Raw genomic sequence first — 13,563 nt, forward strand, 5'->3', positions numbered from 1 at the left:
AAATAAGAATGTCCCAGTTCCTCTGGTGAAACTGCTTGTTTCTCTCTGTCCTGGCTGAGGAGTTAAGGGCAGAGGTGAGGTTGTGCTGACCACCCTGCAGCTCAGGTAGAAAACCTTTGACTTTGCCATCTCTGGGGAATTTCTTCCAGTTTTCCTGAGGGCTCTGAGTCCAGTGGCCCTTGGATCCCTGCCTAGATCCCAAACAGAGTTGGAAACTGTTCTAACTGGCAAAATCCTGTGTTTTTTTTTTTTTCAGTTTTCATTTGAGGAAAACGAGCATTTCCTTGATTGGCTATTTCTAGTCTGTTTGTAGATGTGTGAGCTGGGTCTGAACCTGCCAGGAGTAAACACCAGAGCGTTATGGGCTCCATGTTGAGGACAGCCACAGGCACAGTGATTTTCCCACATTGAGAAACTTGAAAATCATATTAATAATTGTCTACATCACAGCCAAGTTATATTGCTTTATACCAAACTGTGGAGAATTAAAAGTGCATTGTACAAAATGTTTATACTGTTCTTGTATTTCACCTATTTCATATTCATGTGACTAGATCAGTACTTTCTAGAAAATGGTTCTGTTAATAATTTAGTGAGTCACTGTTAAATCTGCTATGGTAATAAATTGACGCCTCTTAGCTATTTTTGTCTAAATTAAGACACCATGGTAGCACCTACCTAGGATTTCTGTTCTGCAAAAGAACAATAAATATTAAACATGTCAAAATAAGATTAAAAAAAGTAAAATAAATAAAATAAAATAAAAAGCTTCCCTTATATATCAGGCCTTTAGGCAGTTTTTCTCTCATCAGGGTCAATTAGCCTTTAAGTTTTCCTACCAGTTACTGGCTCCAGCAGCAGCTTCTGAGCCTGGGATACTATGACTCTCTGTCTTCATTCTTCTCCGCAACTGTCAAGGCAGCAATTCACCTCGTGACTTCAATTTTCTCATGGATCTAAGAAGAGTTGTTGAATTTTAGTTTATTCAGCTTTTTTTCTTGTAAGGACCAGAGTGATGACTTCCCAGCTCCATTGTGTCCTATTTTAACCTACACATTTTCAATTAATATGATTACAGAAATAATTTCTCCCCCCAAAATGTATGAGTGAATAAGTCAGCGTAGCGGTACACTTCTGAAGGTAGGACCTCAGCCTTGCACATAACCTCCCTGGGTTGACTAAGTGAGTGAGACAAAAGGGGTAGAAAACTGACAAAGGCACTTAGTGACTCAGGTTTGTAAGTCTGGCTCTCCTTTTGACTAGAAGTGTGCAAGTGCTGGGGGGAGAAGGATTCTTTAAAAGTTTTAAGTAATTTCCATGAAGGGTAGGGGGCAAACTGGATTGCTTAGGAACTCTAACCACTGGACTAGAAGGCAAACAAAGCAGCCACAAGACCGGAGAAAATTAAATTGCCAGAGACTTCTTCCAACTGGCCCTCTCCAGTCCATTCGTGCACTTCATCCCATACCCCTCCAGAGACTCGGCTCCACTTGTTGCAGCCCAGCCTCTGGACTGGCTCTGGAGCAGAAGCAAGTAGACTCCACCCATCCCTTCCTTCCTCTCGGAGGGGGCTCCCACCCAGAGGTGTGTGGGAGGGGCCGGGCAGTGGTCACGTTTCACCGAGATTGACAATAAATTTTGCGTATTTTAAATATTATTCAATATTTAAATATAGTGGTATTCACATCTATAATGCGTATGGTATTTTATAGAGAAAACAATTTAATGATGTGATGAAAATACAGAATGATAGGTCCCAGGGCTCCCCGGGCCCCAATTTCTCCGGGGTTAAATGGAAAGAAATGCCCAATTTGACCTGAGGCATTCTAGTGGCGAAAATATAAGTAGAAACGAAAAACTCAACACCCTTCCCATACCGGGAGTCGAACCCGGGCCGCCTGGGTGAAAACCAGGAATCCTAACCGCTAGACCATATGGGAAGAACTGAAAACGCTTCCCTCGTGTCTGTACACATCACTTACCTCAGCTTGCCGTCTGCCCCTCAACGCAATTACTTCATACTCATCGGGTTTGCTCCGCCCCCGGAAATTCTGACTGCGGCTGCGCGAGTCCCAGCTTCAGGCCGCCGCCCCCCCCCGCCCCCGCAACGGGCCCTGCGCTGGAACATCCGGGCCTCTCTAGGGGGCGAGAACTTCTGCTCCCAGAAATCTCCCAAAAGTGTAGAGACGGGGAAGGTTGCAGAGCGTTTGTGGTTTTCTCAGTCCCTATTTGCTGACCCTCCCGGGCACGGGGACATACCCAAAGCCGACCTTCAAACAGTAAAGTGAAGGCTATTGCTTGACCTTCGACATCAACTGACATCTAAAATAAAGGACCCCAACCGGCACGGAGTTCCACATGAATATCTTTTCTGTGAAAAACAAAACCGTATTGTTTTTACTTACTTTGGCTTCAAAATCCCACTGGTTGACACTTCCTAGCAGGATTTTGTTCTGAAATTCGACCTGTGTGGGAAGGGATGTACCTTTTTTCTCTAGTTTCCTTTTGAACGCTTCCATTAGGTTTTTCACTGACAACTCAAGCTCAATGTGGCAAAAACAAAACAAAAAAACAATCCCCCCATATCCAACCACAAATATGACCTACTGCAGTTAAAGTATTACAACAGTGTGGTACCTGTATATTAACTGACAGTAAAATCAAGGAAACAACGGAAGCTCCAAAATACAGTATGGGTATAACATTGGGATTATGCAAAAGTAAGTAAGGTGGCACCTCAAATCAGTAGCTCAACATACAGCATGTAGACCTATGGTAGAAAACACAGCTGGATGCAGGATTCACCCCATACCTCAACTGAAACCACAGAAGTTCTTAAGGAAAATAATGCAGAATTCCTTTATCATATCGTTTACAACCCCAAATCCAGAAATGATAAAATAGCTGATTGATAAATTCAATTCTTAAATCAATTAAGAAAATTAACTAAAACTTAAAAAAAATAGTAGAGCTGGCGATGGTTACTATAGCTTTCACCTTAGTTATTAAACTATTCAATTATTTTGAGCAGTTTAATGTGTTTTATTTTACAACGAAGGTTTAAAAAAAAAACACCATAAGCAAAGTTACAAGAGAAATGGGAAAATATTTATATTTCATATTATGAATAAAAGATTAATTTTCCCCAAGCACAAAGATTACCTCCTAGAAACTGCTAAAAATACCAATAACCAGGAGGAAAATGAAGCAAGGACAAAGATCCCATCACAGGAAATACATTTGGTCTTTCAAATATTATAAGGTCTCACTCCTATAAAGATAAAGGAAGAGTTCCTAGAGTTCCCTTGAAAATCTAAGATCTTTTTTACTTTCTGGCTTAAAACCTGCCAAGGACTACCGATCTACTTAGGTGTTCATGTTTTTTATTGACGTGGAATCATACTGTCCTGATTTGTTAGCCATGTTTGTTTTTTTTTCTACATCAAAATCAGTTTTGAGAATCTAGTGAAACTGAAGCACCTATTTGTTGTCCTTCCCTGCCACTAACTGTGCAGTATTTCATCCTGTAAAGAAACCACAGCTGATATATTCATGAAGCTGTTCTGGCTATTTATGAACTAACCTAACAGCTTTGCCCCTGCTTTGCCCCCACATGAATGTGTCCCAGGAGAATACAAGGTTAGAAGTGGTTTCACAGTAGTGACTTTCAACATTATTCAGTTTGCCTCTTCAAACTTTCACACCTAACAAAGCTAGAAACATGCAAGCCAGAGAAATTTTAAGGAGTAGGGATTAGTTGGGGTGGGAATAGGGGCAGGGGCAATCTGTGAAGGAAGAAGCCCTGAGATAAGGCAGCCACACCAAAGAACAGCTGTGCTCACTGCCCTGCCTCTGGTCACAAGTCAGGCAGACTCAGGCTCCAGCTGCTTGAGTTTCTCCTGGAGCCCCCGGAGTTGGCTTCGACCCCAGTCAATGCGAATCTGAAGGCTGGCCATGTCCGCAGCCAGCTGCAGGCCTAGAGGAAGAGATAAGATTGTCACCATGGTATCCTCGATGTGACACATGACTCAGGGGGCTCCGAACATCCCCAGGGACTGGAAAGGCCCCAGAACTTTCTGGCCTCCACACTATTCCTAAAATATTCCAGGAAGAGCCTTGCATTGGCTGCTTCAGAACCTCACTAGACCCACACCCTCACCTCCTTCAAATCTTTACTAAAATGTCACCTCTTCAACAAACTTCCTTTACTCCCTTATATTACCCACCAGGGACTAAAAATTCATAGATCATAACACTGTTGTATGCCCTCATTTCTTTCCTTCTTTCCTTCGTTATAATAGTCCTTCACTGTTCTCGCCCTCTTTCTGTTTTCTCTGCCCCCGAGGGTGTTCCACATTCTGGATCCACACCTTGCTGGCTTTTTCCTGATGCTTCTGTTTAACAGTCTTCTGGATCCCCCCATGCTCTGTCCACACGCCAGTCCAGTCTTCAGCTTACCTGCCAGACAGCAGAACTGGCCACATATCTGCTCACCTCCCTCCAGGAAGTACTTTCTCCTCTTGGCTTCTGGGATCTCTCACCCTCTGGTTGTTGCTCCTGCCTCACCGCTACTTCTCAGTCTCCTCGAGTGGTTTCTCCCCTTCCTCCTCCCACCTTCTGTCCACATTCTGAGGCCCTCTGCTGATCTCAGCTTAAATGCTGTGTCTGTGTCGGCAACTTGGGAATTTAAACACCAGTGTTATGTGGTGGGCTCCCAAATCTCTCTTTCAAGCCCAGGTCTCTTCAAACTCAGAGACATGTGCCCAGACACCCGAGCAGTCACCACCACAAGCACTAGGAACACACTCTCACCCAACTCCTGACTTACCCTTGGCTGAAGCTCTCTCACACCAGGTGAGGGCAGCTTCATTCTCCCAGGTGTTCCTTCTGGAATCTGTGGGCTCATCCTTCATTCCTCTCCTTCCCTTACTCTGAAATTGATCTGTCAGTAGATCTTGTGGCTTCTACTCTCAAAACATGCCGGTTCCCATTACTTACCCTCTCCTTCACTGCCTCCACCTACATATCAAGCCTGGCTGCTCTCTAGCACCTGCTTCCTCCGTCTGCTCTTGTCTGTTCCCACCCAGCACCTGCAGTCTTTCTATCACTCTGTGGGTCCAACTGCACCTCCCTCTCTTCAGAGTCACCCATTACTACCAAAGTCCTCATCAGGGCCTATACCTCAAATCACCTAGGCCCAGCCCCCTCTGACCTCAGCTCCTGGCACTCCCTGATGCATAAACTCCACTCCAACCCATTTGGCCTCCTCACCCTAAACATGATCTCACCTCAAAGCTTTTGCCCTGGCTGGTCCCTCTGCCTACACAACTGATCCCCCAGATCAACTACAAAGTTCTCTCCATCTTTTCAGAGAGGCCTTTCCCAGACCACCCTTCATAAAATAGCTCCGCCCACCCACTCCTGTCCCACTCCATTCACCATACCCCATCTTATTTTTCCATAACAATTCTTACTACCTGGTGTTTTTTTTAGGGCCTACTTATTTATTTGCATGTTTTCATTCTCTCCTCAATAGAATAAACATTCTATGAGGGGTGTTTCTCTCTTTTGTTTCCTGCTGTATCTCCAGCACCTAGCATGAGTCTGGAACACTGTCAACAGCCAGTAAATGGTTTTTTGAAAAAAGCAGGTGTGCAACAAAAGCCTGCTATGGAGAAGATCTGGAAAACCCTTTGCAGATTAACCCCAGCCAGTCATGGCCTTAGTACTCAAGTTCTCCCTGTCGACAGAGGGTCTACTTACCCTCCCGGAAGCTGGTTTGGGCATGACGCAGACTGTGAGGAACCAGGATTCCAAACCAGTTCAGAGGGTCCCGGGGGGCTGGGGAGGACTCCAGCTCTGGGGTTCTGGTGTGACCCTTGCGCCTGCGCAAAGCTGGAGAAAGACAGACTGGAGGTTGGGGGTCTCATTACCTGTCCCTTGTCGTCTCTGTGACAATGTTGAACTTGATCTGAGCTCACGATCCTGACACACACCGAAGGCTGGAAAAAACCCCTCCAACCATTTATGTTCCAGAAAACAGCTTACCACAAAGAACAACCCTTTGTGATTTAGATGAGATGCCCTGACCACTCTTTCTCATGACTCTCGTAAGATCAGCAGATGACACCCTTGTTTACCTATGACAGAGCCACACACTGACTTTTCCCATTTTGCCTGAATATGCTGAAAGGCCAGACAGACCCTCCAACTCCCTATTTGTCTCATAAATGATTCGAGATTAGAAGTTTGTCCCTCTGAAACCAGTCAGATATATAAACATTTTCTGTTCAACTGACTGAAACTTCCCCCGACTGCAAAACTATCCCAACTGTAAAGGATCTCGCCTATAACTTGTCTATTTCTCCCTACAGAAGTCTAAAGCAAAAAAACATTGAGATACCACCTTACGTCAGTTAGAATGGCAAAAATTGACAAGGCAGGAAACAACAAATGTTGGAGAGGATGTGGAGAAAGGGGATCCTTCTTATATTGTTGGTGGGAATGCAAGTTGGTACAGCCACTCTGGAAAACAGTGTGGAGGTCCCTTAAAAAGTTAAAAATAGAGCTACCCTATGATCCAGCAATTGCACTGCTGGGTGTTTACCCCAAAGATACAGACATAGTGAAGAGAAGGGCTATGTGCACCCCAATGTTCATAGCAGCATTGTCCACAATAGCTAAATCGTGGAAGGAGCCGAGATGCCCTTCAACAGATGACTGGATTAAGAAGATGTGGTCCATATATACAATGTAATATTACTCAGCCATCAGAAAGAACGATTACCCAACATTTGCAGCAACATGGAGGAGATTATGCTGAGTGAAATAAGTGAAGCAGAGAAAGACAATTATCATATGGTTTCACTCATTTATGGAACCTAATAGCAGGGAGATCAGTAGGAGAAGGAAGGGAAGAATGAAGGGGAGGCTAATCAGAAGGGGGAATGAACCATGAGAGACTATGGACTCTGGGAAACAAACTGAGGGCTTCGGAGGGGAGGGGGTGGGGGATTGGGATAGCCCAGTGATGGGTATTAAGGAGGGCACATATTGCATGGAACCCTGGGTGTTATACGCAAATAATGAATCATGGAACACTACACCGAAAACTAAGGATGTACTGTATGGTGACTAACATAACATAATTTAAAAAATTATTATTAAAAATAAATAAAGCAAAAAAAACAGCCTGCTGAGACATTGTGATCCTCCAATCTGGGCCGCTCTCTATCGCAACACCCTTAATAAAATCATCTCCTCAATTACCCTGTACATTTTGTTTTCGACATAGGGAGGACGCCCTGGCGGGAAGAAAGAGGGACTCACCTGCCTCACGGGGTCCCACATCTTCTGGAGTCTGGACGCTGGCTCTCATCACCCAGAACTTCTGGAGTCCGTCCTGGGCCTCGCTGAAGAAGGAGAAGGTAGGATCGACATTTGGAGGCCCCAGCCTGGACCCTGCCCGCCCACCTCTTTCAACATGCACGGCTCCTCACCTAGTGTAGACGCAGACCTGAGGCTCCATGCGGGAGGCATACTGCAGAGGACCTACAGACTTGGCACCCATGGCATAGCGAGCTTTGGAGAGCGAGAGCCAGCCCTGGGGTAAGAGGAGAGTGGTGAAACTCAGTTTACCTCCGCACGCCCGCCCAACCCTCCCTCCCTCTCCAAGATCCCACCTCCTCCACCCGGGCGTTCAGTGCCGCCCGCTTCGCCTCCAATTCTTCCAGGTCCCGCAGCAGTTGCAGAAGGAGCGAGTCCACCTGCGTCCGTAGGTCCCGCGCAGCCATGGGCCCACCGCACTGAGGTCTGGAACTAGCCTCCTCACAGGTCGCCCAATCGCCGATCGGCATACCGGCATGACAACCAATTGGCTCACTTTCAAGGGGCGTTCCCAGCCGTGGGCCGAATTGCCCAACATTTCTGAAGCCAGCGCTCTTAGAAGCAGCGGTACGAAATTGACTAGCTGGGTTCTCTGAAGCGTGTAAGCCAACGAAACAGTCGGCTAGAGCTGCGGGTGTTTCCGAGTCGCTTTTGGAAGAGGCCGCATTTTACACTTGATCTTGGCCAAGAGGCGAGAAGCGATAAGAGACCGCATTTTAATAGAGCGATACAACTATCTGGTGATGGAAGAGACATATGTATGGCAGCCATTTTAAGGAGATTAATTCCAGGAGCCGGTAGGCGAGGCTCCAGTCAACCATTGTGCTGCTTTTACAGTTGCTGGATCATTTCGAACCGCCAAATATGATTGCTCTAGCCGTTCATCATCTTAAACTTGGTCATCCTGCGCAGCAGTGATAAGTAATGAAGCCACGCACGGACATCTTTAGTAAGGGCGATCCTTGGCGACGCGACAACGTTTTGACGCCAGCCTATTGGCTGTTCCAGTAAGCATGCGCGTCCAGATTGGCCAATCGCCTTGCGACTCCCTCCCCACCCTCCGCCATCTTAACATTGGGCACTCCCGACAGTAGCAGGATGTAGCGAAGGCGCTAGCGACCTTCTTGGTTGAGGGCAGAATCGAGGGTGGCGTTGCTTATACTGCCCCCGGCATTATCCTGGACCCACGTGGAAGCCGCGCTCAGGATGGTAGGAGGGATGTTTGAGCTCCGGTTTTTGATGTTGGGGGCTCGCGCAGGGCTGGGGATGATTCCTGGGCTTGGGGCTGGTGGCCCCCGGGGCCCGGTTGTGCATGGCGAGAAAGAGGCTGATCGGACCCGTTGTTCCCTAGCTGCGTCGTGAGGCCCGCCTTCGCCGCGAGTACCTGTACCGCAAGGCCCGCGAGGAGTCGCAGCGAGCCGCCCAGGAGAAGAAGGAGAAGGTTCGGCGCGCCCTGGAAGGTAGGCACGTCTCCGCCGCCCCGGGGGACTTTAAACTTGTCATTATAAAGACCATTGGCTTGCATTTTAGAATCCAACGGAATAAAAGACCAAATGGTATAAAACTCGTTTAATTAGCATTTCTTAGTGTTTGTGTGACTGAGCATCCTTTCAAGTATTTATTTGCCCTTTTCCTTGCCTTTTGGGTTTGCAAATGCCCCTTCCGTGATGCTATAAATTTCATATCTTGTCATATATGCTGCGGTATCTAGATTTTACAGTTTGCCTATTTTATTTACAGGGTGTTTAGTTCTTCTCAAATTTTAAATTTTTACGTTGTCCTATATAGGTAGATATTCTCCCTCCCGCACCTCCGCCCATTGTTTTTCTTTTTGGTACCTTCTTCAGTGCAAGAATATCTTACTGCCCTTTGGCGCTATTGTGATTCCGTTGCATTTTAAAAGTGTTAAACCGTAGAGAATTTAATTTTATTCGAGTTGTGAATTAGGATCTAACTTTGCAATATTTTTTCGACTTTTTATTTGTCATACTGATGAAGAGTGTTAAATGCCTGAATTTCCATTGTATCCCTATTTTCTTGGTTCTTGTGTGGGTAGAACTTTGTTTCCTATCTGGGTGGTACTGCAGCTTACTACCTCTGATTATTTTAAATTCACTTTGATTTTCTGTTTTAGACATATAAAGTGCATGTGGTATGTGTCTATATATTTACATTAAGTGTTATGTTACTCTAGTATGACCTACCTGCCCACATTAGAAATAAAAAACGCTCAATGTATTGAAATTCAGGAATATTTTCCCCAACTCAGATAACCACAATACAGGATACTGTTTAAAAATAAGCCATTTCCTTGCTTTTCTTGGTACTTATATCATACTTGTTTGTATCCCTAAATCACATGGGTTGATTTTAGTTTTAAATGTAGTTATTTGGGTTGTATATATTCTTTCCCAGCTTTAAGTTTTCATTCAATATTGTTTCTAAGATCTATTGAGTGTAGTGGGGGCTCTCATTTCCCTGTGCTTGGTGTTGACCTTATTTTTTAGTCTGGGACAGTTAGGAATAGCATTGCTGCTATGAACCTTCTCTTCCATGTGCAAGAATTTCTCCAGGGCATATTGGAAAGACATGCTGGTTCCAAGGGCATGTTCATATTGAGCTCTGTACTCCAAAGTGGGCTTGCCCACAGCCCAGCCCCCCCCCCTTTTTTTTTTTTTTTTACCAAGTCTAGCTTTAGTTCGTAGAGGAAAGTTCTGACCCAAAGCATCAGGTTTAGCAGTTTTATTGTCAGAGGGTTTCAGGGTTTCTGGTCCACCTTCATACAGAAAGAGCACTCTGTATTTGTTCTTTTAAAAATTAGTTTGTTAATTTTTTTCTCATTACAAAAACTATATATTTACAACTAAGTATTTTAGAAAGCCCTCAAACCGTGAGACTCAGGAACCATAGAAAATGAAATCTCCTGTAACCATTGTTAACAGGTTGGCATGTAGACAAAAGTAGTCTCCCTCTTCCCCCTGCCAAAAAAGTTGTGTATCACCTTTCTACACAGAAAAGAGTAAAAAGGATACTTTTTAATCAAGTCTGTACAGTTTTTGTAAGCCACGGTGTTGTATAAACTGAGGGTTCCATGCATGTGTCTTACTCAGCCTGTCTGTTTTCTCCCTGCAGAGAACCTCCTGATTCCCACTGAGTTACGCAGGGAGGCTCTGGCCTTGCAGGGTTCCCTGGAGTTTGATGATGCCGGCGGTGAAGGTAAACTTTCCTGACACAGGCCAGCTTCTCCCCCTGCCGTTGAGCCTGCTGGTTTCCATGTCATTATGCAGAAACCTTCAAGGAAAGGATGTGCAGCATCTCCTTGGGAAACTGTCTCCCAGATGCCCTCATGACTCTGCACAGATGGCACCTCAGGAGAGCTCTTTGTTGGTGCTCCCAATTTCGTTTATATAACACATACGGTATTATCCCACTTACTCTGTTTTGTCTGTTAATTGTCCCCCTTACTAGAATATGAACTCTTCTGAAGCAAGACAGTGTCCATTTTGTTCACTGCCATGTCCCCAGCTCCCAGCACTTCATTAACACCCATATGTTTTATTCATTGTATTATTCAACAAATAGTAAAGATATCACAAACATTGTACATTTTTGTTATGAGGAAAGGAGTCTGTTACTTTTGGCCTTAGCAGAATCTGGACTTGTGCTTAGATGGTAGCCATTAACCCTGTGTGATGAATATAGTTAAAATGAACTAAAATTAAATCAAATTTAAAAATTTAGTTTCTCAGTCATACTTGTGTTTATAGCCAATGTGGCTGGGGAGCCACCCTCTTGCTCAGAGCAGGTGTGGAGCATTTTATTTTCATCATCGAAGGTGTTGTCAGACAGTGCTGCTCTAGACAGATTCAGCCACCCTCAAGGTAGCATTTTATTTCCCAAGACAATGTCACCTTCTTGCCCCTTATGCTCTGACAGGTGTGACCAACCACATGGATGATGAATATCGATGGGCAGGGGTTGAGGATCCTAAGGTCATGATCACTACCTCCAGAGACCCCAGTTCCCGCCTCAAGATGTTTGCAAAGGTACCAGTAGTGGGAAGTGAGTGGGAGATGCTAAGGCACTGGTGGCCCCAGTCCCAACTGAAGTGCGTTCATGTACAGGAGCTGAAGTTGGTGTTCCCAGGCGCCCAACGCATGAACCGTGGCCGGCATGAGGTAGGGGCACTGGTGCGAGCCTGCAAAGCCAATGGTGTCACTGACCTGCTGGTTGTCCACGAGCATCGAGGCACACCTGGTAAGACTGTGGGTGGGAGCAGGCTGTCTGCTGGGGTGGTCGTCTGAGAGCAGATTAGGTCTCTGACGGCCCACCTGGCCCCACCAGTGGGGCTCATTGTCAGCCACCTGCCCTTCGGCCCCACTGCTTACTTCACACTGTGCAATGTGGTCATGCGGCATGACATCCCTGACCTGGGCACTGTGTCCGAGGCCAAACCTCACCTCATCATGCATGGCTTCTCCTCCCGACTAGGCAAGCGGGTGAGTGTGGGTCCACAGGGTGAGGGCTGGGGGCAGGGAGTTCCAGGCTGGGCATCTGCCGCTCTCCTTCCTCTGACGCAGGTCTCTGACATACTCCGTTACCTGTTCCCTGTGCCCAAAGATGACAGCCACCGGGTCATCACTTTCGCGAACCAAGATGACTATATCTCCTTCCGGTAGGTCCATGGGCTGGCGTCAGAATGGAGTCCTGATCTTTGTGACCCACTGTGTTTGTTATTGACGCACATCTGCTCCCAGTCTTCCCTCACCCCTGCCCTGCCTCCCCTTGCCCCAGGCACCATGTGTATAAGAAGACCAACCACCGCAGTGTGGAGCTGACTGAGGTTGGGCCTCGTTTTGAACTGAAGTGTGAGTTTGGGGCTTTATTCCACTTGTGGTGGTGGTGGGGTGCTGGCAGTGTAGGTGACCATGTACCCATGTCCACCCCCCAGTGTACATGATCCGCCTGGGCACACTGGAACAGGAGGCCACAGCCGATGTGGAGTGGCGCTGGCACCCATACACCAACACCGCACGCAAGAGGGTCTTTCTGAGTGCTGAGTGAACCCACTCGTCAGGACGTGGACATGGACCCGGGACTTGGGGAGGAGTCAGAATAAAGTCTATGTGCCACACCACCCATTTGCCTCTGTGTGGTCAGGACAAGCCCACTGTCAGGCCGAACGTGAGGGACAGTTTCCATTGGGTCTTAGGTGGGGAGCTGACAGCTCAGGGACATTCTCAGGTCTGCTGTTGACATTTTGTCTAGGACAAGGCAGGTCCAACCTGCTGGTTTGCCCCTTAGCCATAGGATGGGTTTGGGAGATTTGGTGTTGTTGTCACTTGGGAGTCGGGGGCCCTGTGAGAGCCCATCTCAGACTGGGACTGGTATGTACCCAAGGACACTGGTTTTGCACAGATCTTGGGCCAGGCCTATAAAATAAGGCAGGCAGGGGGATGGAGAGTGGGGAAGACCTCTGCAGGTGCCCTGAATGCTACAGGTGGCAGGGACCACCTGGATGACCGATGTAAAGACCCTGAGGTGGACATGCTCATAAGTGTTCCAGGAGCAACAGTGGCCTAGTGAGAGGAGTCTTGAGGGAGAGTAGGCAATGGGACTTCATGGGATGTCTGTGACTTCTGGCCCCAGTCATGTGAATCCAGGGCCTTCCCGAGCCTTTCTCACCTTGCCATAACCTCGGCTCACAAATCAAAGATATACCACTAAAATTTTTATGCAAGTTATAGGAATTCCAAAATACATACAAAGTAGAAGTAGCATGATGTTTAGATTAGTTTTCTGGGACTGCCGAAACAAACTGCCACAAACTGGGTGGCTTAAAACAACAGATTTATTCTCTCAATTCTGGAGGCCAGAAGTCGGATCAAGGTGTTGGCTCCACTCCCAACCCCTCCTCCATTACTTGCCTCTTCCAGCTTCTGGTGGCTACTGACAGTCCTCAGCATTCTTTGGCATGTAGGTGCATTGTTGCGGTCTTTGTCTTCACATGGTCTTCCTCTACAGTCAAGTTTCCTCTGTGTGTCTCTTATAAGGACACTTGTCATTAGATTTATAGTGCATCAGACAATCAAGGATGACCTCTTCATTTAAAGATTCTGAACTTACGAGGCGCCTGGGTGGCTCAGTCGTTAAGCCTCTGCCTTCGGCTGATGGTGT

General features: G+C 46.6%; 2 protein-coding genes and 1 non-coding gene across 4 annotated transcripts; 1 reads left to right on the top strand and 2 right to left on the bottom strand.

The window, feature by feature from the left end:
- Positions 1-1,868: 1,868 nt before the first annotated feature.
- Positions 1,869-1,940, bottom strand: TRNAE-UUC. The gene has a single exon. It is a non-coding gene; the product is annotated as a tRNA-Glu (tRNA).
- A 1,081-nt stretch (positions 1,941-3,021) lies between these two features.
- Positions 3,022-7,844, bottom strand: CCDC115 (coiled-coil domain containing 115). Its single transcript, XM_008692100.2, has 5 exons — positions 7,683-7,844; positions 7,500-7,603; positions 7,330-7,412; positions 5,764-5,895; positions 3,022-3,976 (listed from the first exon to the last, which is right to left on the bottom strand). Exons 1-5 carry the CDS (start codon positions 7,791-7,793, stop codon positions 3,864-3,866), a joined length of 543 nt encoding a protein of 180 aa, XP_008690322.2. The 5' UTR covers positions 7,794-7,844; the 3' UTR covers positions 3,022-3,863.
- A 589-nt stretch (positions 7,845-8,433) lies between these two features.
- Positions 8,434-12,523, top strand: IMP4 (IMP U3 small nucleolar ribonucleoprotein 4). Of its 2 annotated transcripts, XM_008692101.2 has the most exons (9): positions 8,434-8,595; positions 8,738-8,846; positions 10,519-10,602; positions 11,323-11,432; positions 11,511-11,643; positions 11,731-11,885; positions 11,967-12,061; positions 12,181-12,254; positions 12,338-12,523. In XM_008692101.2, exons 1-9 carry the CDS (start codon positions 8,593-8,595, stop codon positions 12,448-12,450), a joined length of 876 nt encoding a protein of 291 aa, XP_008690323.1. In that variant the 5' UTR covers positions 8,434-8,592; the 3' UTR covers positions 12,451-12,523. The 2 variants fall into 2 exon arrangements, with proteins under 2 accessions (XP_008690323.1, XP_040477003.1); XM_040621069.1 differs by having other exon boundaries at positions 11,731-12,061.
- Positions 12,524-13,563: the final 1,040 nt, after the last annotated feature.

Source organism: Ursus maritimus, unplaced genomic scaffold, assembly GCF_017311325.1.
Source record: "Ursus maritimus isolate PB19 unplaced genomic scaffold, ASM1731132v1 scaffold_10, whole genome shotgun sequence".
In the NCBI taxonomy this organism is placed as follows: Eukaryota; Metazoa; Chordata; class Mammalia; order Carnivora; family Ursidae; genus Ursus; species Ursus maritimus.

What these genes read in the sequence shown, in the direction of transcription:
- CCDC115 (XM_008692100.2), bottom strand. Translation starts at nt 7,793, where the DNA reads ATGGCTGCGCGGGACCTACGGACGCAGGTGGACTCGCTCCTTCTGCAA. An exon ending in TGAACGCCCGGGTGGAGGAG is followed by an intron (nt 7,604 to 7,682) that starts GTGGGATCTTGG and finishes CTCTTACCCCAG; the next exon opens with GGCTGGCTCTCGCTCTCCAA. An exon ending in TGTGGGACCCCGTGAGGCAG is followed by an intron (nt 5,896 to 7,329) that starts GTGAGTCCCTCT and finishes GTCTTTCTCCAG; the next exon opens with CTTTGCGCAGGCGCAAGGGT.
- IMP4 (XM_040621069.1), top strand. An exon ending in GGTTCGGCGCGCCCTGGAAG is followed by an intron (nt 8,847 to 10,518) that starts GTAGGCACGTCT and finishes TTCTCCCTGCAG; the next exon opens with AGAACCTCCTGATTCCCACT. An exon ending in GCCTCAAGATGTTTGCAAAG is followed by an intron (nt 11,433 to 11,510) that starts GTACCAGTAGTG and finishes GTTCATGTACAG; the next exon opens with GAGCTGAAGTTGGTGTTCCC.